General features: G+C 36.0%; 1 protein-coding gene across 2 annotated transcripts in view; it reads left to right on the top strand.

The window, feature by feature from the left end:
- Positions 1 to 25,462, top strand: part of LOC113518977 (cadherin-89D) — a 90,406-nt gene that overhangs the window by 36,369 nt on the left and 28,575 nt on the right. For both annotated transcript variants that reach the window (XM_052898532.1, XM_031907386.2), the window contains exons 2-3: positions 8,694 to 8,793; positions 21,015 to 21,201. In XM_052898532.1, coding sequence (XP_052754492.1) covers positions 8,694 to 8,793; positions 21,015 to 21,201 — 287 coding nt within the window. The remainder of the gene's footprint in view (positions 1 to 8,693; positions 8,794 to 21,014; positions 21,202 to 25,462) is intronic.

Genomic DNA, 25,462 nt, shown 5'->3' with positions numbered 1-25,462 from the left:
AAAAGTCGATTGCTTAGGTACCTCTATCCCATTCGTGTTTCAACCGTAAAGCAATTGTATTTGCATGGCTGTGTTTCGGTTTGAAGGGTGGGATATGGCGTGAATTTACTGTGTACAGAGCAATAACATCTGAATCGTCAGGAATGGTAACGCATGGGGGGTATCATGGGCGAAACAGTATACTCTGTTATGTCCATGGTACTGCTCATGTCTATAGGCGATGGTTACCACTTTCCATCAGGTGGGCCGTCAGCTTGTTTGTCATTCTTAGTTGTATAAAAAAAAGATACCTTTTATGGAATAAATCCGCCATTGTACTCATTCTTTTCTTAAGAACTCTGTATCGTATATTTTAAAGCTTTACTGTACAATAAAGTTTTACAAACAAAACAAACAAACATAAATTAATTTATTGCCATTCCCAAGGAAGAATTTCCACGGATGAATGTAGGTCAGTTAACCCATCGCATCGTGACGATTTCAATGATAAATTATCCCACCCCAACATCTTACTATTTTTTTTTGATGGGTGAAAATGAAATGGTAACTCCGCCTGCGCTAACGGGATACGCTGACGGAACACCAGTGAAGAGTGATAGATGAGAATGAAAACAGGCCAGTTAGCCCATCATGATGAATTCATCAGGAATTAACCATGAAAGTTTCCAGGGGGAACCGCGAGGAGGTCGACCTGGTTGGGTATTTTTTTTTTTTTTTTTTTTTTTTTTTTTTTTTTTTATGCAACTTAGAATGACAAACAAGCTGACGGCCCACCTGATGGAAAGTGGTAACCGTCGCCTATAGACATGAGCAGTACCATGGACATAGCAGACTATACTGTTTCACCCATGATACCCCCCATGGGTTGCCATTCCTGAGGACTCAGGTGTTATTCCTCTGTACCCTGTAAATTCACGCCATATCCCACCCTTCAAACCGAAACACAATCATGCAAACACAACTGCTTCACGGTTGAAACACGAATGGGACAGAGGTGCCCAAGCAATCGACTTTTGTACAAAGTCTCCCTCTGGTATATTGCTAGCAATAGGATTCTCAGTCTCCATTACTAACAATCCCTTTTCCCCCCACAACTTACTATTGGTATACCATAGGTTGCGTTCCTTATCTGATAGTCTACCCATTCTAATAATATTCTGGTACATAATTTTATGACAGATAAAGTACCTAATACGGAACTTTAATGTTAAAGAGAACAACACAAATGTACCCGTTATTTTGAAAACAATAAGAGGAAGCACTCACAGATCATAATAAAGATGCACCGTGGCCTTCTATACGAGTACAGCCATATCTTTTCCCTCGAAGATTAAATCGGCTCTATCTATCATTACCTAGGTTACCATTCAATTTTTTACTTCATTAAATATGTTATATGTTGGATATCATCGAAGATTATGACCCCAGGAATATATTCCCGCGATTTCTCTATATCTGATCGATACTGAATTGAGGCAATGATTTTTTTAAGATAGTCTTCACAATGCGAATCGTTTTAGAGAGGTCAATTCTATTTTTTAACCGTCCAGTGTTAGAGTATAGAATTATTTGTAAAAAAAAAAAAACGATGATTAAAGACTAGGCTATTTTGTACAAAAGTCCATTGCTTGGGTACCTCTGTCCCATTCGGTTTTCAACCGTGAAGCAATTGTGTTTGAATGGCTGTGTTTCGGTTTGAAGGGTGGAATATGGCGTGAATTTACTGTGTACAGAGCAATAACACCTGAGTCCTCAGGAATGGCAACGCATGGGGGGTATCATGGGCGAAACAGTATACTCTGTTATGTCCATGGTACTGCTTATGTTTATAGGTGACGGTTACAACTTTACATCAGGTGGGCCGTCAGCTTGTTTGCCATTCTAAGTTGTATAAAAAAAAAAGTTAAAAATATTATTAAGTAGAGAACATAAATCAGACAGAATAAATAAAATGATAAGTCTAAGTAATGAATACGTACTAAAAAAAAATTGTAAACTATATTGGTCATATTACAGTTTAAAAAAAAATTTTGTATTTCAGTATTTTTTTTTCTATTAAATAATACTACCCACTTGTTTCTATTAATTTCCAAGCTAAACTTCAATAGATTGCACGGAAAAAACTTATGTATATATATTTTTTTAAATGTCCTAAATAGAATAATTAATCAGGTATTTATTATAATAATTTTATTGTGGAAGATAATATAAATAGCTTTCTGTTAATGTCAATAAATAGGTTGAATTATGAAAAAATAATGGCTAATAAAAGTAGCACTATAAGATGTATTTGCAATAATTATATTTAACTAGTCTAGGTAGATCTGTCATTATAAAAAACCTTATCCAATATTAATTTATGAGTTCATTCATTCAAACACGCACACACACGCACACACACAAACGCGCGCGCATACGCACTCGCATACGTACGCACATGCATACTCACGCCCACGCACACGCACGCACACGCATACTCACACGCACACATACTTAATATTTTTTTTATGTCATACAGAAATAGACAACGATTACCGAAATATATACAATAATGGAAGTTTATATAATTAATTGAGAAAATTAGACCATACGCATATAGAGTAAGCATATACAGAGATATAGTAAAAAAAAGTAGAAGAAACCTACAATAAAGTAATATAGTAAAAACGGATACAGATATACATATATATATATATATATATATATACAGAGATGATACGGAGAGTTGATTACAAAAAAAAACATATTTTTTTTCTATTAACTGTACCTACGTGAAACATTTAATTACACACTTTGCTAATAGTTTTCGAGTCACACAGTGACTTAATTGCGCCTTTTGAACTTGACTGCCAATGATTTATTGACCTAAAGTCGGTCGCTCTAGGTTGATAATAAATTTTCTCAGGCTGTACTTGTAAATGTATGAGTGAATGTTGGTCACATAAAGTAATGGTACTTCACACGGGTAATTGTTTACTCGCATTATTTTTATGTTTTAATGATTTAATTATCATGTCAGAATTAATATTATTAGGTACATTAACGTTCTAGGGAATCTCCGTAATTACTCTGTATATCCTATTTTACCAATTTATTTAGATTAGTTACTGGTAACTAAGTTACCAGACCATGTACAAAAGTCGATTGCTTGGGTACCTCTGTCCCATACGTGTTTCAACCGTGAAGCAGTTGTTTTTTTTTTTTTCACAACACAGGGGGCAAACGAGCATGCGGCTCACCTGATGGTAAGTGACTACCGCCGCCCATGATCACCCACAACACCAGCGGCATTGCAGGTGTGCTGTCGGCCTTTTAAAAAGGAATATACTCTTTTCTTGAAGGTTAAGTTGTGTTTGCATAGCTATGTTTCGGTTTGAAGGGTGGGATATGGCGTGAATTTACAGGGTACAGAGGAATAACATCTGAGTCCTCAGGAATGGCAACTCATGGGGAGTATCATGGGCGAAACAGTATACTCTGTTATGTCCATGGTACTGCTCACGTTTATAGGCGACGGTTACCAATTTCCGTCAGGTGGGCCATTAGCTTGTTTGCCATTCTAAGTCGTATAAAAAAAAATTGTTAATAAATAACGTCTGTATATGGAAGGTGGAAGGTGAAAAAAAAAAACGAGAGTACACGATTTAGAATGGGCTACCATTTATTTAATGTATCATACGTACTATTGACCCAGTAAATTGTGATATTTTTTTTTATACAACTTAGAATGGCAAACAAGCTGACAGCCCACCTGAAAATGATAAGACAAAATAAATATAAAGGTTATAAAGGAATCACTCATAACTATTTATCACGCAAAATTGTATGAAAAAGTTAACCCGTTTTTCTCGGAGCATTTCTATGGAGACACTCTATCTATATAATCTAAGGTATGTATGTATAGACAGCAGATATGGCTCCATCAAATAAACCATCAGCTTGCTTGCTATTTTATATTTTATAACATAATAATGATATTCTCTTAAATCTTAGACACACACATTTAAATCTAGATTTAATGTACGAATTATATTTAGTTTCTCATACTTTTACTTCACGAGACGCTATCAATACATGACATCAAATTCTCAGCTCATTTTAGTTTCTAAAATTTTAAGCACGACTCACTCATTTCTCATAAACATTTTAATATAAATACTTTGCTACATTTAAAACATTTATATCATAATACATATACAGAGAAATAACATTGGAGTCCTCAGGAATGGGAACGCATGAATGCATGTATCATGGGCGAAACAATGTACTCTGTTATGTCCATGGTACTGCTCATGTCTATAGGCGACGGTTACCACTTTCCGTCAGGTGGGCCGTCAGCTTGTTTGCCATTCTAAGTTGTATAAAAAAAAATTACATTTTAATAATTAGCTACACATCTCATTTGACCCTGTATGGTCCTGGCATAGAATAGGCCACCCCTTCCTTTCCCGTGGGTGTTGTAAAAGTCTACTAAGGAGAGCGAAGGATGGGTAGCAGCGTTCCTCTTAAAATTGCCAATCCACCTGTCAAGCGTGGCAACTACTGGCAAAACCCCCCCAAGGGGAGACTTATGTTCAGCAGTGCAGAGTTAAAGGCTGATATGCGATGATACATTTCACAGAAAGCATTTTAAACGGATGTAATGATCTTAATCGAGTGTGAAACAATTCTATATGTGGTATGTTCACATAACTCGACATAACACGACACGTGTTGCGCGCCAAGCTGATGACGGCACGATAAAGTACCGCAAGCAACAGGGTTGCCACTGTTACAAAAATAATAAGAGCATTTTACACAACAAATACAATGGTGCAGAGTCGCCCATGATACCCCCCATGCGTTGCCATTCCTGAGCACTCAGGTGTTATTCCTCTGTACCCAGTAAATTCACGCCACATCCCACCCTTCAAACCGAAACACAGTCATGCAAACACAACTGCTTCACGGTTGAAACACAAATGCGACAGAGGTACCCAAGCAATCGACTTTTGTACAAAGTCTCCCTCTGGTGAGGGTGGTTGTTATTTAATTTCTTTTTGTTTTTAGTAATGGTAATCATTCGCTACTAGTTTACGCTGGCGGTGTGCTAATGAGAGATGGTGGTAACGGCCGTCTATAAACATGAAATAAATAAATAACTAAAATAAAAATATTTTTATGTTAACTGATGACACGATGATATAGGCAGCAGCATACCTCTTTAAATATCATTAAAGCCTGTAATTTCCTACCTACTTGGCAACTACTGGCAAAACCCCCCAAGGGGCGTTCACCAGTGGACAGTTAGTGGCTGATATCATCACCATATTATTGTATTTATATTTTTATTTTATGTTAATTTTAAATTTAAATTACTAAACTGTCCCATTCGTGTTTCTAACGCGAAGCAGTTGTGTTTGCATGGCTGTGTTTCGGTTTGAAGGGTGGGATATGGCAGTGAATTTACAGAGTAAAGCGAAATAACACCGGAGTCCTCAGGAATGGCAACGCATGGGGAGTATCATGGGGGAAACAGTATGTGTGTGTACTGTTATGTCCATGGTACTGCTCATGTCTATAGGCGACGGCTACCACTTTCCATCAGGTGGGCCATCAACTTGTTTGCCATTCTAAGTTGTATAAAAAAAAAACTAACTTTGATAAGACATGTTCGATTACAAAATAAGCCAAGTATTGAAGATTAGAATACTCGTTTATAAAAATAAAATATCCATTTCATCTTTAACGTACAGCGTGATTATATATATACCGTATGGTCCCGGCATAGAATAAGCCACCCCTTCCTTTCCCGTGGGTGTCGTAAGAGGCGACATAGGGAGGTCGACGGTTGTCAGCAGCGTCCCTCTTAAAACATCTCCAACACCAACTACGGTTGCCAATTCGCCTGCCAAGTTGTGCCACTACTGGCATAACCCCCTAAAGGCTTATGTACAGCATTGGACAGTTAAAGGCTGACATGATAATACGATATGATTATGTATACGTTTGGCGGACTTAACACCATTGGACAAGCAGAGAGACATGTAGGCGGTGCTACAAACAAATATTTGTAATACCAAAAAAAAAAATTGCGCAAAAATCACGATGGGATATTTTACAAACAAGTTTCACAGCTCGTCCGATTGCGAATTTCACGAGTGGAACCATCTGTTGTCACTCAAGCGACACGTTGAGAAATCTGATCGAATCCGATGGGAAAATCCACCATAACCGACGCCGCTGTTTGTAAGAGACGGGCCAATTTGTATCGGCCGTAGTGGAGTTTAAAATTAAGTATATTGAACTGCCACCATGGCTAATAGTTTGATAAAACTGGATTTATTAAACTTGCACAATATCTTTATCTATTGCATCTTGAATGTTTAGGCAATAATGTATTTTATATATAATAGAATTTTAATAGAGTTTAATGAACGGGTCAGCACGTTTAGTAAGATTACCACATAATCACGCTCTCAATGAAGTTAGTAATAATTGAATTGCATTCCACAAAGAAAAGCTTGACATAAATTATTCAGTATTTCCGAACCGATACCACAACGTAACCTTCAAAGAGCATATTCCTTTTTAAAAGGCCGGCAGCACACTTGCAATGCCGTTGGTGTTGTGGGTGATCATGGGCGGCGGTAGTCACTTACCATCAGGTGAGCCGCATGCTCGTTTGCCCCCTGTGTTATAAAAAAAAATATGGGTAGAACAATTATTTAGACTTAAAAACTCAACTTCTAAATTGATTCTGAATAAATTTCTATTGGACCAATTTTTAAGCATATTGTTTTAAATAAAAAAAGGAATTTTCCAAATCGGTTTACAACTGACGGAGATATGATATAGCAAATATAAAAAAAATAGGGGGGAAAGGGATTGTTAGTAATGGAGACTGAGAATCCCATTGCTAGAAATATATCCAGCTAGGTCAACCTCCTCGCGGTTCTCTCTGGAAACTATCACGGTTAATTCCTGATAAATTCATCGTGATAAGCTAACTGGCCTGTTTTCATTCTCATCTATCACCCTTCACTGGTGCTCCGCCAGCGTATCCCGTTAGCGCAGGCGGGGTTACCATACAATTTTCACTCATCAAAAAAAAATACATCGTCAAATCCTAACTACGGTTAGCGCCTACTACAGACGGGTTAGTCTGCTAAACGTGGCAACTACTGGCGAACCCCTCCAATTGGAAGAGGCTCATGTTAAGCAGTGGACAGTTGACAGCTGATACGATGATGATGATGATGTAATCATGATGGTGATGAAAAGGATTAATAGAATGTAATGTATCTATTAAATGTCGGGTTTAATACAGGTAAATTATTTCTCGATTCGCCCAATGGTTGACTGGTAGAGAACACCATCCTGTGTTAACTCCGCCAAATATACGTAGAATTTTACTGTGCATTAAAGTTTAAATAAATAAATAAAAATAATTTATATAATAAAATAGAATCGATACTCATGAAGATCCATAAAGGCTTCAAAGTCTCCTTGTGACCTCATTAAGGCACACTCGCTCACTGTCACTTCGGAACGTACTCTACATTCGTTGCCAATGATTCTCTCACAAATATTTCTGGCCGCACCAACTTGACAACAGAATGGGCCTTATAGAATTCAATCTATTGGTGTGAATTCACCATTTCGTAACACAAATAACTTAGTCCCCATTGAGGAATGCATACAGATGGGAGAATTTTTATCTCATTGTTCGGTCTCGTAAAGAAATAGCCTTTTTACTGGCACGTGTAATAGATGCATTGTATTGTAATTTATTGTGTTTGATCATGAATAGAGAATATTAATAAAATAATATATAATAGGTATTAATACATATATATTTTTTTTTGATGGATGAAAATGGTATGGTAACCCCACCTGCGCTAACGGGATACGCTGGCGGAGCACCAGTGATGGGTAATAGGTGAGAATTAAAACAAGCCAGTTAGCCCATCATGATGAATTCATCAGAAATTAACCATGATAGTTTCGAGGGGGAACCGCGAGGAGGTCGACCTGGTTGGGTATATTGCTAACAATGGGATTCTCAATCTCCATTACTAACAATCCCTTTCCCCCCCATATATATATATATATATTGTCGCCGTATGGTCCCGGCATAGAATAAGCCACCTTTTCTTTCCTATGGGTCTCGTAAGAAGCGACTAAGGGAACATAATGATAGAGAAATGGACAGCAGCGTTTCTTTGCAAACATCACCAACTCAAATGCAAAGCGAAGCAACCCCCCCAAGGGGGAGGCATATATTTAATGGACGGCTTAAATATATTTTTTTTATACAACTTAGAATGGCAAACAAGCTGACGGCCTTCCTGATGGAAAGTGGTGACCGTCGCCTATAGACATGAGCAGTACCATGGACATAACAGAGTATACTGTTTCGCCCATGACACCCATCATGCGTTGCCATTCCTGAGTACTCAGGTGTCATTCCTCTGTACCCTGTAAGTTCAGGCCTTCAAACCGAAACACAGCCATGCTTCACGGTTGAAATACGAAAGGGACAGTGGTACCCAAGCAAACAACATTTGTACAAAGTCTCCCTCTATGATGATGATGATGATCAATCAATCAATCATTTATTTGCATATATATGATGATATGGCATATAATTTAAAAATATCAAGACTGAACATACTATGATTTGTACAATAATATATTTTTTTGTATTCCAGGTTGCAACTTTTATCCTGTCGGTGAATACCTAAAGTTCGTGAGGATACCAGAGAGCCTCCAAGTCGGGGAAGAGGTGCTGCAAGTTGAAGTGCATCCCAGGTAAGGTTATATTAATAGATTGACTTAAAAAAAATGGAGGATGTACTCGATTCGGTGGCATTTTTTTTATGATTTTGACTTCATAACTACGTTGATGTAAACCGATATGGAATATTCTATTTGTCCTATAGCAGCTTTATCAAAATTGATTCAATTAGTTTAGTTTTTAAATCATAGTGACTAAATTTTTAAATTAAAATCAATTGATTTTAGTATGATTGAAGCCGTTTTCTTGCGAAACACTATTCTCAGTTATTTTGAATATTATAAATAATTACTAAATGCATATATTCATTTATTTACCAGAGGGAGACTTTGTACAAAAGTCGATTGCTTGGGTACCTCTGTCCTATTCGTGTTTCAACCGTGAAGCAGTTGTGTTTGCATGGCTGTGTTTCGGTTTGAAGGGTGGGATATGGCGTGAATTTACTGGGTACAGAGGAATAACATCTAAGTCCTCGGGGATGGCAACGCATGGGGGGTATCATGGGCGAAACAGTATACTCTGTTATGTCCATGGTATTGCTCATGTCTATAGGTTACCACTTTCCATCAGGTGGGCCGTCATGCTTTGCCGTTTGCCATTCTAAGTTGTATAAAAAAAAGTTCATGTCGCCATCTGAAAAGTTAAGGAACTTGTTTATTACTATGTTTTTAAAATAGTCTTCATTTCGTAAATTAGAAAGCCTTTAGTGTGGTTTACCGGGGCAATCATTAAAATTTTTAAATGAAAAACATTATTTAAAAAAATTCGCAACTTCAAGTCGATTATGAGTCTTAGGATCTCGATCTTAAATCTAGGTCTAGTCTATCTAGGATCTAGGTCTTAGGATCTAGATCATTTAGTTGCGTTGTCTAACCGCGATGTTACCGCACTTAACTACTTAATTTTATCATCGTCTTTATCATATCAGTTATTAACTGTCCTCAATTAAATATAGGCCTCCCCTTAGGGGGTTTTCGAATAGTTAGCACGCTTGGCATCTACTTAATAATGTTGCAAAGTTCGTTAACAAAGATTGTTATAACGACGGACGTTATGTAGATTAAAATTTTTAAAATTAAATTCCAGTACTATATTTTTTAAAGCGCGAACTTGCACTATAAAATTAATACGCGACCAACTAGGAAGTAAACCCAATTGATTACAAAAATAATTATAAAAATCGGTTTAGAATTTGTGAAGTTAATTCATTTATTTATTACATCCACTGGGCCTTACAGTCTTCCAATACGCTCACCCAGGAAAGCATGAGTACAACAACATATAAAAAGGAATATTGCACAAAAATAATATAAAAAAATTTAACTGAAACAAAAAACGTCTGAACACAAATACTCTGTGGTCACCCGACGAAACTCCAGCAAGTTGGAGGCATATATATCTAATTGCGAATACTGGCTCAAAATATCATTGAGTAGTTTCAATGCAAGAGATAGCGGACAGACACAAATTTTAAACCATAGCCATAGATAGCCACCAAAAAATACTGGCGCATTGAAAGCGTCCTCTTTGTTGAAGTCGGTTAAAAACACAAAGAATTTAACCATCAACTATTTCAAATAACGTATTGTATTCAATAAGCTTATGTTAATGTAAATAGTTTACGCAATTCAAAATTACCGAACAACAATGGCATTGCCGATTGCGTCGAAGATATCGCCCTAATCTATACAGATAACAACTGTAGTAGGTAGACGAAAGCGACAGTGGGTGGAAATTGGCATCGAATTTGAACAATAAACATAACTTGCAGTGTGCTAATGTGATTCTTACATAACAGCAATTACATATAATAGAATTCCGATAGAATTCTCTCGATAGAAACGCTAAGTAATGGTTATAATAATTGATCGACAATTTTGACGAACGCCATTTTTTCTAACAAACGTTTTAGTAAGTTCAATCTTTCAGTATCGTTATAAAGTTCCATTGTTTTTTATATGCAACTTAGAATGGCAAACAAGCTGACGGTCCACATGTTGGAAAGTGGTAACCGTCGCCTATAGACATGAGCAGTAACATGAACATAACAGAGTATAATGCTTCGCCCATGATACCTCCCATGCGTTACCATTCCTGAGGACTCAGGTGTTATTTCTCTGTATCCTGTAAATTTACTGCCAAATTCCACCCTTCAAATTGAAACACAGCCATGCAAACACAACTGCTTCATGGTAGAAACACGAATGGGACAGAGGTGCTCGAGCAAACTACTTTTGTACAAAGTCTGCCTGTGGTAAAGCCAGAGGCAGACTTTGTGACTTTTTTGACAGGGTATCATGGGCGAAACAGTATACTCTGTTATGTCCATGGTACTGCTCATGTCTATAGACGACGATTACCACTTTCCATCAGGTGGGCGGGCAGCTTGTTTGCCATTCTAAGTTGTATAAAAAAAATGCCAAGACAAATACAAGTACACAAACAAACAGATAGATACGATTTCTAAAATATATTATTTTGACTTCTATTTCTCTCATTAAGTCCCCTCATATTATTTTTTTCTTAAACATCACCCAAGAAAATCGTCTAATCACAATTTTATTACAGCCATTAGAAAGATTACACGAGAAACTCACTGAGGTCAACGCTAAAGTGATAATAAAGTGACATTAACACAGAAGTACAAGTAGCTATATAATATACATATATGCAATTTATAACAACGCGGAAACTGGTCGTATATTGTATGTATTTATGTAATCATTGACATAACGTTATTGAATATTCTCTCTATCAAATATTACGTACAGATATTCAAATCACATTAATATCAAACCCTTAGGTATATCTGTAGGTGTATATATATATATTATACTACTTAGAATGGCAAACAAGCTGACGGCCCACCTGATGGATATATAAAAATTAATGCCACTTTTCGTTGTAGTTTATAACTCAAGAACGAGCTCACCCATCCAAACTAAATGTTTAGGCTTTGTTCGGACTATTTAGTAGATGGTTTATGTGAAATTTGCACAAAATCGGTCGAGCGGTTCCTCATTTATCACATGTCAAATTGAAACTTTTTTCAGTGTTGACAGTACAAGTATGTTGGTATGTCAATCGTGTAGTCATTTCATTTTGGACGTGGTTAGATTAAAGCAAATTGTCACCGATAATTATTGCTTCGTGTTTATATTTTTAAACTTTAATATACATTTAAATTTTTTTTTTATTATTTCACTTTATACGTAGCGAAGTACGTACCGGACCGCTAGTATGGTATAAATAACATGCTCGTCATTGTAAATGATATAAAGATATGTATACAATTTTTATTTGATTTAATGTACTCTGAGGTAGTAACTTTTTTTAAGATGGGGATGCTCTGCTCATGTCTATAGGCGACGGTTACCACTTTCCATCAGGTGGGCCGTTAGCTTGTCTGCTATTCTAAGTTGTATAAAATAAAAACTGAAGCTAATTCTTTCTACGCAGTAAAAAACTGTTGCACAACGAAATCAATATGTAAACATGCAAAAAAATTCACACCATTTAACCTCCTTGAACTTCCGTCTTTAGGAGTTGCGACAAAAACACGAAATGTATGGAATAATTCTCTCACTGAATACTACTAACATATAGTCTTTTTTTTTTATACAACTTAGAATGGCAAACAAGCTGACGGCCTACCTGATGGAAAGTGGTAACCGTCGCCTATGGACAAGAGCAGTACTATGTGCATAACAGAGTACACCGTTTCGCCTATGATAACCCCTATGCGTTGCCATCCTAAGGACTTAGTTGTTATTCCTCTGTACCCTGTAAATTCACGCCATATCCCACCCTTCAAACCGAAACACAGCCATGCAAACACAACAGCTTCACGGTTGAAACACGAATGGGACAGTGTCTTACAGTCTTACACAACTCACAATATTTGACTTCGTTTATTACATATGTTTATCTTTCCCAGTGCAATAGGATTATGGATGCAACGACATTTTAGACTTAACACTTACGAAATTCCCACCTGAGGCGTAACTTGGTATTATTGAAATACAATTTGGGTGTTTACACTTATTTTGAGATACTCATTTATTGCACTAGCTTATGTCCGCGATTTTGCCTGCATGGGCATCTATTATTATTGAAATTCTGACTTCTATTAGGGAGAAAAACCTGTGACTTTTTTGTGCTCGCTCCTTTTTTAAAGTTCGCTTCTAATTCCTATCAGTGATGGAATCAGTCAGGAATGGTAACCCCGCCTGCGCTGTCGATATACACTGGCGGGGCACCAATGAGGGATAATAGGTGATCATGAAAGCAAGTCAGTTAGTCCGTCGTGATGAATGCAACAAGTATTAATCACGATGGTTTCCAGGGGGAACCGCGTGAAGGTCGACCTAACAGGGCTTGCTAGTAATGAGATCATTAGTCTCTATCACTAACAATCCCTTTCCCCCCAGTGATAGGTATTTTAAGATGTTTTTTTTTTGTAGGGATATTTTTTATCTCCTTTGATTATAAAATGTTTTCCAAATGAGATCTGTCGTTTACGTATGAATGGGCTACAGTCACAAATTAAGTGCTGCGGCGTTCCTTTCTTTTTTTTTTATACAACTTAGAATGGCAAACACGCTGACGGCCCACCCGATGTAAAGTGGTAACCGTCGTCTATAGACATGAGCAGTACCATGGACATAACAGAGTATACTGTTTCGCCCATGATACCCCCCATGCGTTGCCATTCCTGAGGACTCGGATGTTATTCCTCTGTACCCAGTAAATTCACGCTATACCCCACCCTTCAAACCGATTTTCATTCCCATAGATATGATTTTTTTAATGGGTGATAATGGAATGGTAACTCCGCCCGCGCTATCGGTGTACGCTGGGGGGCACCAGTGACGGATGATAGGTGACGATGAAAGCAGGCCAGTTAGCCCATCGTGACGAATTTTACTAGAATTAACCACGATGGTTTCTAGGGTGAACCGCGTGGAGCTCGACCTGATAGGGTGTATTGCTAGCCATGGGTCAGTTAGATCCCATTACTAACAATCCCTTTCCCCCCATGGACATGATTGTACATCATTATTATCACATTTAAACATATTTCCCAATAAACAATTTAATCAAAATTTCACATATGGACTTTAACGATTTTTTTATATAATTTACCTGTTTTAAAGTTCAGTGGTAGCCAATTAAGATGATGGTTTAATTGTGTATCAAATTTCATATAAATCCTTGAAAATTGTATTACATACAAATTTTTGACGTATCCATTTCCCATGTATGTATAATGTAAGCATATTACCTATACCTAATTAATCATTTCCCAATAATGACGTTACAAGGACGGACACTCCGTTTCGATATAACAATCATAACTGCATATTAATGATGATCTAGAAACCGAAAGTCGATACTAATGTCAATATGATCGACAACATGTGTTACAATTTCGTTTCGCAGTTGAGTAAGACGTGATGTACAAATGATTTTACAAAATCTTAAATTCATATTGCTTGATAATAGACAATCTTTCACAATGTTTGTTTACAAACTTTCACAATAAACTGTCCACTGTTTTTTTAATGGACGAAAATTGAATAGTAACCCCGCCCGCGCTATCGGTATACACCGACGAGACACAAGTGGAAGATGATAGGTGAGAATGAATGCAGGTTAGTTGGCCCACCATGATGAATTCGACAAGAATTAAACATGATGGTTTCCAGGGGGAACCGCGTGGAGGTCAACCTGAGAGGGTATATTGCTAGTAATGGGGCTATTAGACCCCATTACTAACAATCCCTTTCCCCCCACTGTCCACTGTTGAACATAGGCCGCTTCCATAAGGGGAGTTTTGACAGTAGTTGCCACGCTTGGCAGGCGGATTGGCAAACGCAGTTAGACTTTTAGAGTTATTTTAAAAGAGACGTTGCTGCCCATCCCTCGATTATCAAGATACCTTAATCTCCTTTTACGACAACTAAGGGAAAGAAAGGGATATTCTATGCTGTCATCACACGGCAATGAACGCTAACTTGAACAACTTTCACAATATTTATATATGACTGAGTTGACAGTCAAGCATACGACTAGACTGATGGTAAGATGTTACTATAACTGTATAGTAGACGTATGGGGCATGCGGCCATCCCGGGCATCAAAGCAGTCGCTTTCCCAAGAATCGATCGACAATCAGCCGCTGTGAATCAAAGTAACTTGTTTCAAAAATCTGATAAGCCACGTTAGAGGTGTTTTATTACAACAAGGGCAGCTTGAAAACTCTTGGCGTTAGAGGGCGCCACCTTCACACGAAAAACAATACCCACAGTGTAGCTATAACTACACACCACAACACAGTAAACTTTATTATCTAAACTTGATACTGCATTAAAATAAACTTGTAACTGTATGTCATACTTATCACAGATCTGAGTGACTATAAACTTATACGGAAACGTAAGGAAGGAAATACTAAAATATAATAGTATGTAGACGCTAGCATGTTAATTATAACAATATAACAGAGAACCAACTACGGTTTATTCTATTAACCCAATTTAAGAACATAACCGGCGTATGTGTATTACACTCACGTAACTAGCATAATTAACTCGAAAAACAAGTTTAAACTGTTATAATTATGTAACTTTGATAATAGATACTAGAACACTAGACAGATTCACACAGACACCGGAAATTCTGAATTAGTTAGCTGCGTATTTGTTACTGGAAACGCAGGTAGAGTTAAATAAAAAAAATTTAGCAATGGGAACTAGTCACATTTGCTAATAATTGTAAAGTTATCTACCATTAATTGCTCACTGCACAACATAGGCCTACCCCATAGACTGCCATAAGAAGAAACGGTCCTGAGTCACCTGCAATATATGTGAGACTGTCATGCCATCTAGTGGGGAGTTGCCCTACATTGCATTTACCAGTACGGGGTCGCCACTCAAGAATCTTTCTTCCCCCATCGGTTGTCGGTTCTTCGAGCTGTTTGACCAGCTTATTCTTATTCCCAATATACGTACTCTTTTATGGGGGGGGGGGGGAGAGATTGTTAGCAATGGAGTTTGACAGGCCCATTGCTAGCAATATTAGGTCGACCTCCACGCGGTTCCCCCTGAAAATCATCGTGAACAATTCCTTTTGCAATGGATAAGGTATTATGTGGGTTCCATTTTTAATCCCCGACGTGAAAAGATATGTGTTTCAAGATGGATTCATCAATTAAACCGACAAATCTTTACCTATCATTCATCACTGATACCACATCAGCAAATGTTGCTGTGTTTCGGTTTGAAGGGTGGAACGTGGCAGTGAAAACACAAGGTACGGTGGCACCTTAGTTCTCAGAAAATGTAATACATGTGAGGTGTCATGAGCGACATAGTATATCTCTCTTATATGTTATGTCCATGATACTGCTCATACTTAGAGGCGACAGTTACCATGTGACAGTTTTAATCATGTGGACCCCTTGTTTACCATTCTAAGTTGCATAAAAAAATACCAGTAGCGCTAATTTGTTTCCATTCCATTATTGGCCATTAAAAAATGCCCTGTCTCTTCTTTCGTTTATAATTACGAGTACAATGGATATAGTTCAGTTTGTTATTTAATTAATTTTATTATGCATCGGGTTAGACGAGAATTGTAAATAACGAAGCTAGACTACCGTGACGGTCGTGGTGTGTGGGCGTATGTTACACGGTATTAGAATCGAGAGACATAAATCACTGTTTGTTTATCAATAACGAGTGGTCATTTAATGGAGTGTGAGTCGTAAATTGCTCATAAATTGCAAATTAATTTAATTTTAGTGTATTGTCCATTTTGAAGTAAGCATATACCTTGTTGTCACCAAATCAATATCATCATTATCATCATCATTTCAGCCATTATCTGTCCACTGCTGGCCATAAGCCTCCCCCATAGACTGCCATAAAGAACGGTCCTGAGCCACCTACATCCACTAACCTCCTGCAATGTATTTCAGTATAGGGAGAAGGGATTGTTAGTGATGCGAGCTATCAGTTCCATGGCTAGCAATATACCATGTCAGGAAACCATCGTGGCTAATTCTAATTGAATTCGTCAGGATGGGCTAACTGGCCTGTTTTCATTCTCATCGATCACCCTTCACTGGTGCTCCGCTAGCGTATCCCGTTAGCGCAGGCGGGGTTACCATTCCATTTTCAACCATAAAAAAAAAAATTCATTTCAGGTCGTGACTATCAACATTATATCAGCCTTTAACTGTCCACTGCTGAACATATACCTCCCTTTGCAGGTTTTGCCCATATTTGCCATGCTTGGCAGACGGATTGGCAATCACAGTTAAGCTTTATAAATGTTTTTAAAGGAATACTACTGTCCATGCCTCGCCGTCCCTTAGTCACTTCTCACGACAGCCACGGTTAAAAAAGGGCTGGCTTATTCTATGCCGGGACCACACAACCAACGAAAAGAACGAGGTTTAGATTCGTTGGTATATTTCTTTTTTTTTTTTTGCAAATTATATTATTAATACTGGACTGTTTTTCTGTAGTTTATTTTTCAAATATAAGTTATGTATGAAGTACGTTATTAATTTAGTCATGAATAAAAGTGCACTTTGCATTACAATATATGATCAAGCGAACTTCCAGAGTGAAGTTCCATCAATATATTATGAGTCTTCATTCTTCAGATATATAGTAATTAGCCAGGTAGTCCTTTTATCCTACATGGCAATTTGCACGATTTTTAAAGACAAAATCGATAAATTTTATCGATTTGTTTTTTTTTTCGTCTTGCAACATTTCTCGACAGAGCCCTCATTCTTTAGAGACCAAATCATAAAACTTTTCGGGGATTTGGGATGGGTGGGTGTTTTATGTTTTATATATATATATATTTTATACAACTTAGAATGGCAAACAAGCTGACGGCCCACTTGATGGAAAATGGTAACCGTCGCCTATAGACATGAGCAGTACCATGGACATAACAGAGTATACTGTTTCGTCCATGATACCCCCCACGCGTTGCCATTCCTGACGACTCAGGTGTAATTTCTCTATACCCTGTAAATTCACGCCATATCATACCCTTCAAACCGAAACACAGCCATGTAAACACAACTGCTTCACGGTTGAAACACGAATGGGACAGAGGTACCCAAGCAATCGACTTTTGTACAAAGTCTCCCTCTGGTATATCTGGTATATATTATATCTGAAGAATGAAGAACGAAATATAATTTGGTACAGCCTTACTAATAATATAAATGTGAAGGCGAGTTTCATAGACTGCCATAGAGAATAGTCCTAAACCACTTGCATCCACTGACTTCTTGCAATGCATTTGAGGTCGTCACTCGACCTAGTAGAGGGTTTTTTTAATGGATGATAAGGAATAATAATGGAATGGTGGCCCACGCTATCGGTATACGCTGACGGGTCATCAGTGAGAGATGATAGGTGACGATGAAAGCAGGTCAGTTAGCCCATCGTGACAAATTCTACTAAAATTAACCACGACGCTTTCCAGGTGGAACCGCGCGGAGGTCGACCTGATAGTCACTCAGTTAGACTCCCATTACTAACAATCCCTTTCTCCCCCCTAGTAGATGTTTTTTTTTTTTCATTTAAGAGTTTCCTCTTGTCGGTGCAACTAATTCATGCATCTTCCTTCAGCCAGCTCTATCCAGGCCATATCCTTTATCTCCCTATACGACATGACGCCTAGTGTTTCCTTTATCTGTCCCATGTAGTTAATCCTCGGTCTTCCTCTTCCTCTTTTGCCCTATATCTTTCCTTCTACTATGCTCTTAAAAAAATCGTCATGTCGTATAAGGTGGCCCAGCATTTTGCCTCTTCTATTCTTTATTATCTTTGGTTTTTCGAGTTATGTAACCAGCCCGTGGCCACTTCAGCTTGCTTATTCTTCGGGCTATGTCGGTGAATTTAAAACTCGTTCTTTGCGTAATCTAAAAGACGTTAATCATTGAGCAGCCGAACATATTTATATTCAAATTATAAAATCTAGATATAAATCTTGATTTTAATTAAACTGATGATCATTTTATAAACTGGCTGTTACGACCTTGCCATTTATCATTGCGCAAATGCATTTATTTAGTTAATAAGTGTCTAATTAACATTTTAATAAACTGTTTAAGATGTCCTAAACTAGTTCAGTGGTAAAACATTATGACAACTTGATTGATAGATTGTAGTCATTTGGTGGGAAATGGTAACAGCCTTTACATGTAAACATCATCGATGATGACATGTACATGACGACATATGTATGTAAATATGTGACATTCAGTTTTTGTTTTGTGTTTTTTTTTATATATTTTTTTTTTATACTACTTAGAATGGCAAACAAGCTGGCGGTCCACCTAATGGAAAGTGGTAACCGTCGCCTATAGACATGAACAGTACTATGAACATAACAGAGCATACTGTTTCGCCCATGATACACCCCATGCGTTGCCATTCCTGAGGACTCAGATGTTATTCCTCTGTACCCAGTAAATTTACGCCATATCCCACCCTTCAAACCGAAACACAGCCATGCAAACACAGCTGCTTTACGGTTGAAACACGTTCGCAGCATAGCACAGTTAAATGAATTTTGTATGCCAAATTCTGGTGAAAAGTGTGAATAATATTTAAATATTATCTACCGTGAAGCAGTTGTGTTTGCATGGCTGTGTTTCGGTTTATAGGGTGTGATATGGCGTGAATTTACAGGGTACAGAGGAATAACATCTAAGTCCTCATGACAATGCATGGGAGGTATCATGGGTGAAACAGTATACTCTGTTATGTCCACGGTACTGCTCATGTCTATAAGCGACGGTTATAACTATCCATCAGGTGGACCGTCAGCTTGTTTGTCATTCTAAGTTGTATAAAAAAAAAGATATCCTTTTTACCACTTTTTAAATAAAATAAATTATTTGTATTAAACATGGCCCGTCTGATCGTAAACGGTTATTAAATCTTCAACTTATGGATATCTTAACACTTCTCTTTTCATTTAAGTGTTTCCTCTTGTCGATGCAACTAATTCACGTATCTTCTTCCAGCTAGCTCTATCCCAGGCCATATCTCTGACCTCCCTATACGACATGACACCTAATGTTTCCTTTATCTGTTCCATGTACTTATTCCTCGGTCTTCCATAAAAAACCAAAAAGATAGAATGTGTTGTTCATTTACCTACTTGTATGTCATTTACATACATATGTACTCATATATAATACATTTTGCCAGATTTTTTTTATTTATTCATAGTCAGGTCTAGTTTTAGTTTACATTTAATATAAAATTACAAATGACTGTCATTGTAATACATGTGGCGATATCTAGTGGCGTTTGAAGGAAATAAACTTAAATTAGAAAGCATTAGACCGGTGATGCCGTGTAACTTAAGTATTTGATTCTCAAAGCACGTACATACGTACTAATTCTTCATAGTACACGAAACCGATGACAGATGGCGTGATTAATTTTGTATAACTTAAATTCAAACAACTTAAATCTTTTAATATTGAAATAAGTATTTTATGTATGGAAAAGTTTTCTGGGCATGTAATATAACTTTCTTTTTTATTATGCCTTTTTTAAATAATAGATAAAGGTATTTAAATGTTTAACGTTGACGCTATAGGTGAGAGAACCTGTAATGACATCATTGTAATAAATATAAATAAATAAATATTTTTTTAATTATAATAGTTATTAATTTTTGTAGTCTAGCGTGGAAATTAATTTACATATTAAAATATCAAAAAACCTAGCTACCAGGCTGATAATAAACCGATGTATTCTATTTTTAAGGCCAACAAATAGTGCCCAGCAGTGGAATTATGGTAATAATAGTGGTAAAGAAGAGACACACCTTGGACACAATACAACAATTGTTTTGAAAAGATTGTATGAACTTAATGTTTTATATATATATGATAAATTACAAAAGTCGTATGCTTGGGTACCTCTGTCCCATTCGTGTTTCAACCATGAAGCAGTTGTGTTTGCATGGCTATGTTTCGGTTTGAAAGGTGGGATATGGCGTGAATTTACAGGGTGCACAGTAATAACACCTGAGTCCTCAGGAATGGCAACGCATTATGTCCATGGTACTGCTCATGTGTATAGGCGACGGTTACCACTTTCCATCAAACGGGCTGTTAGCTTGTTTGCCATTCTAAGTTGTATAAAAAAAATTATTAACTGACGTATTATATTTACAGAAAGAACCTCAGTCTCCAACCGGTGGACAAAGAAGAAGATGCCCACTACTTCACGTATCGGGACGTGAACCGGACCCACGTGTCAGTGGTGCTGGCGCAGAGCCTCAACTCAATGGTGGACAGTGACACGCCGCAGAACGTCATGAAGTTCAGGCTTGGCTGCGACTTCGATTCTGGCGATGACCTTGTAAGAATAATAACTCTAAAGACTTATTATTTATTTATTTATTTACTCATGTATCCATTTACAACTTACTTTAAATGTAATGGCGCTGATATTGGGAAAATTCTAGTTGCGCAAAAAAGTTGCATACGTGCTATATGTAATATTGCACCTGATGTTTCTTGTAGACCTTATTTCAAATCTCTAAATATATTACCTGTTCCCAGTCTGTATATACTTGAACCATTTGTTAAATTAAATAAGACATGTTTGCAGATGAAAAAGCAAATACAAAGAAGCGCAAGATACCCTAAAGAACTAGTGACCAATACAATTCTCAAAACAACTTTATTAATATTCGTACAAGATGTTTTTTATTACGGATTAAACTTCAATTAAATAAATTAAATTTGTATTACATAAATGGTTATTTAGCAAAAGCTTTTACTCTGTTGACGAATTTTTCAAAAAAGAATAGATAAATGTCTAATATAGTTGTCGATGCATAAATTAATCAGTTCCTATCAAAATGGGACATTTGCATGCTATTCTGTAATGGCTAAATAGGAACGAGACTTTATGTAATACAAGACCACCGATACCTACCCTATTTAATGCAAATAAATGTATTATTATTATTATTAATACAATTTAACTGTTAGACTATTTAAATTACAGCTCCAAATTACTTAGCGAATTATAGAAAGGGCCATGCTCAGAGTTTCTTTGCGTAACAGAATCCGAAATGAGGATATATGCAAAAGAACCAAAGTAACCGACATAGGCCGAAGAATAATCAAGTTGAAGTGACAATAGGCTGGTCACATATGAATTAAAACACAACTTTTTAATGTAGTGACTTCAAAGATTTTTTATCTTTAACTAATATTTATAGTACTTAGATGTAAGGCGTGAATATAATAGATAGATTTACAACAGAAATATTTTAAAATTGATACTTTAAATATGTATTTTTATATTTAAGAATTTCTTTTATATATAATTTGGTGATCAGTTTATTTACTGATATGGTATAACTTAAGCTTACCAAAGTGTGTTAACGTTGTAATTAACTGTCAGTTTACAAAAATAATTGAACAATTTTTTAATATTTTCCATTGGATAATTTAAAAAGTGCTGCGACAACGAAGTAAATTATCAATCATAGAATAGTTTATAAATAAATCTAAAAAGTTTGCACTTACTTCGTATTTTGTTTTGAACTATTTTAAACACATTTTACCATCAAAATCCGAATATACAATGACAGATCAATAAAAAAAAGTTAATGCGTAATTAACATGTTTAGTTCGACAACAGAGAAATTTTAAAATTATTTCTCAAACAACGTTTTTAATTTCAATTGACAGATAATGCGGTGTTGCCACACTTTGGTAGGAAAAAGTTATGAACGCATTTAATCAATGCATACAATAATCGGAACGTATTAGTTACTATTGAACAAAATTAGTTTATTATCTAAAATTTAAATTATTTAAATAATTTATTACAAATATCACAATATATAGCTGAAATAAAATTTACTGTGAAATAACGCACTGAATGCTACAAACATTTTCATGCAACACTTAATAGAACGGCGGAAAGACTGTTTTTATGTTGTTTTTATAACCCCTATCGTAAAAACTTGAGGACATCTTTAAAATGGGAGTCGATGAACTTGGCGGGTAAAGAATCTCTCTGTTATTTCAGAATTAAATTTATGAAATTGACATTTGCTCAATGTTCGAATGGAGGAATCGGTTTCACGGCTTCCAGTCTGCTCCCTACTTTATGAAGATAATTAATGGCCATTTATACGTTTGATTTTATTATATTCCTTGTCCAATAGAGAATTCTAAATTCTGTTTTTGATTAAATGCAAATTATATTTTATAATGTGCCGACCATAAATTATTTTTTCATCTTAATTCGTTATAGTTAGGTACTACGATTAGATTTTGTTTTTCACAGTTTATATTAAAAGAATTCAAGTAAAAAATAAACTACTTTAGCATATTTCTGAGTACTGGCAACATTGGTAACTAATTGTTATAAATTAGCATAATTTATTCCTGTATATTTAGATGTAATTAATAGCCAATTAAAGCCTTTTCTTTATATTTTTGTATTACATACTCAATTTATTAAAGTTGAGTAAAATATGCTATTGTAAATAATTTGGTTGAAAGTATACTCCTCTGGACATTCAACGATTATTTATGATATGTATGATAATGTATAATTGAATTGTATGTTTTAATATATATATATATATATATATATATATATATATATATATATATTTGTTATAATGTATATATACCACAACGACACATTTATAAATATATAAAAAAGTTATAAGAAAATAAAAATCTTAAATTTCTATAAATTCAAGTAAATATTTGGCATAATTTTCTATATGAATCTCAATTTTAAATAGAAAAAAAAATCTAAAAAACTATCACATAGATAGAAGAAGATAAGTAGACTTTGTTACAAAGCGTACAAACACAGTTAATAAACTAAATAATGAAATAAACAAAGTCATATATATATCATTAACATAATGCCATGCTATAACATGATAAATGCGAAAATGAACTTTACGCTCATGAAAATAATACTCTTATCTAATTTCATATTTAAATCTTATTTGCAAGAACACGGTAGAAGTTTTCACGGCTTGACAAGCCTCAGGTGCTACGGCCTTAACCCAATTTGCTTTGTAGGTAGATTATTTTCTTACTTTATCAATTGTGATTATCTTTTTTGCTTGCAATTGCTTATTATTTGCCCTTAATTTCATAGCGCAGTCAGAGATAATAACTCTCTTTTAAAAATATATATGACTAAGTGTTTTTTTAAATCATTTTGGTTTTATTAAAAAAAAGTTGTTAAATTGTGATCTTGTACCAGTAGTTTCAATTCCAAACATACGTATTTTGTTTTTTTTTGATGGGTGAAAATGGTATGGTAACAGTAACTCCACCTGCGCTAACGGGATACGCTGGTGGAGCACCAGTGAAGGGTGATAGATGGGAATGAAAACAGGCCAGTTAGCCCATCATGATAAATTCATCAGGAATTAACCATGATAGTTTCCAGGGGGAACCGCGAGGAGGTCGACCTGGTTGGGTATATTGTTAGCAATGGGATTCTCAGTCTCCATTACTAACAATCCTTTTCCACCCTCCAAACATACGTATTAAAAACTTAGAGTTGCCTATGATAATTTCACTAATACATTTCTAGTCATATGTCGACCAAATAGGCGACGTGCTAAGAAAGGGCCAAATTAAAAGTACCCGTAACCGGCGAGCGTGTATGAAGAGATTGATAAATGTGGAAGAAGCGAAAGAGGTTCGTTTGAATTGAAGCATTTGGCGTTCCATTGTTTCTGCCCACCCTAATGGGAGAGAGGCGTGACAGATATGTATGTATGGACATTTCTAGTGGATGGTAGAATCCCTAACTACACTTATGGTTTTATTATCCAATATTCTACGAAATACACCCAAAATTTTCAATTCGTCATACTTTCTAACTCAAATGGCTCGATCGCCATTATGTGTCTAATGTTATTAAAAAAAAACTTTAAAGTACATTTTAACAAAAAGAAATCTTTATTTCTATGTTATTTATTCTCTTACATTCAAAATAATTGTAAAGTTAGTTGCGCTCTTTTTATAATTTTGTTAATTCGAACATGGTTCTGAAATCTGAGGGCCTACCATGAAATGAGATTTTGATGTTTCGGACTCAATTTCGTGTTTTCGTTCATACCTTAATCGGTCCAGTAAATGGAACTTAACATGTCGTTCATCATAAATCCTACCATAAAAGTCCAATAGAATAATATTTTAATATTTTTAATATTTTTAAACGATAAGTATTATGTAATTTTTACATCAAATTTGTGTTTCGTTCGGTTCCGAAATTTCGGAAAATATTTCATGGTACTCTGATACTTTGATAACCTCGTGTACCACTTTTTTAGTTGCATTGTGCTCTTTAATTTGAATAATTATTTACGTCACCATATCAGCTGTTAACTGACCACTGGTGAACACAGCCACCTGCATCCACTGATTCCTTGCATTGCGTATGACGTCATCGCTCCATCGGAAATGGGGGGAGTCATATTTTTTTAATGGGTAATAATAGTATAGTAACCCCGTCTGCGCTATTGGTATATACTAGCGGGGCACCAGTGAGGGATGACAGATGAAGATGAAAGCAGGTCAGTTAGCCCATCTTGACGAATTAAACTAGAATTAGTCAC

The sequence above is a fragment of the Galleria mellonella genome, unplaced genomic scaffold (assembly GCF_026898425.1).
Source record: "Galleria mellonella isolate WM207_F2 unplaced genomic scaffold, CSIRO_AGI_GalMel_v1 utg44, whole genome shotgun sequence".
Taxonomy (NCBI): Eukaryota; Metazoa; Arthropoda; class Insecta; order Lepidoptera; family Pyralidae; genus Galleria; species Galleria mellonella.
Note: the sequence above shows the minus strand (reverse complement) of the source record. Positions and strands in the feature narration are given on the sequence as shown.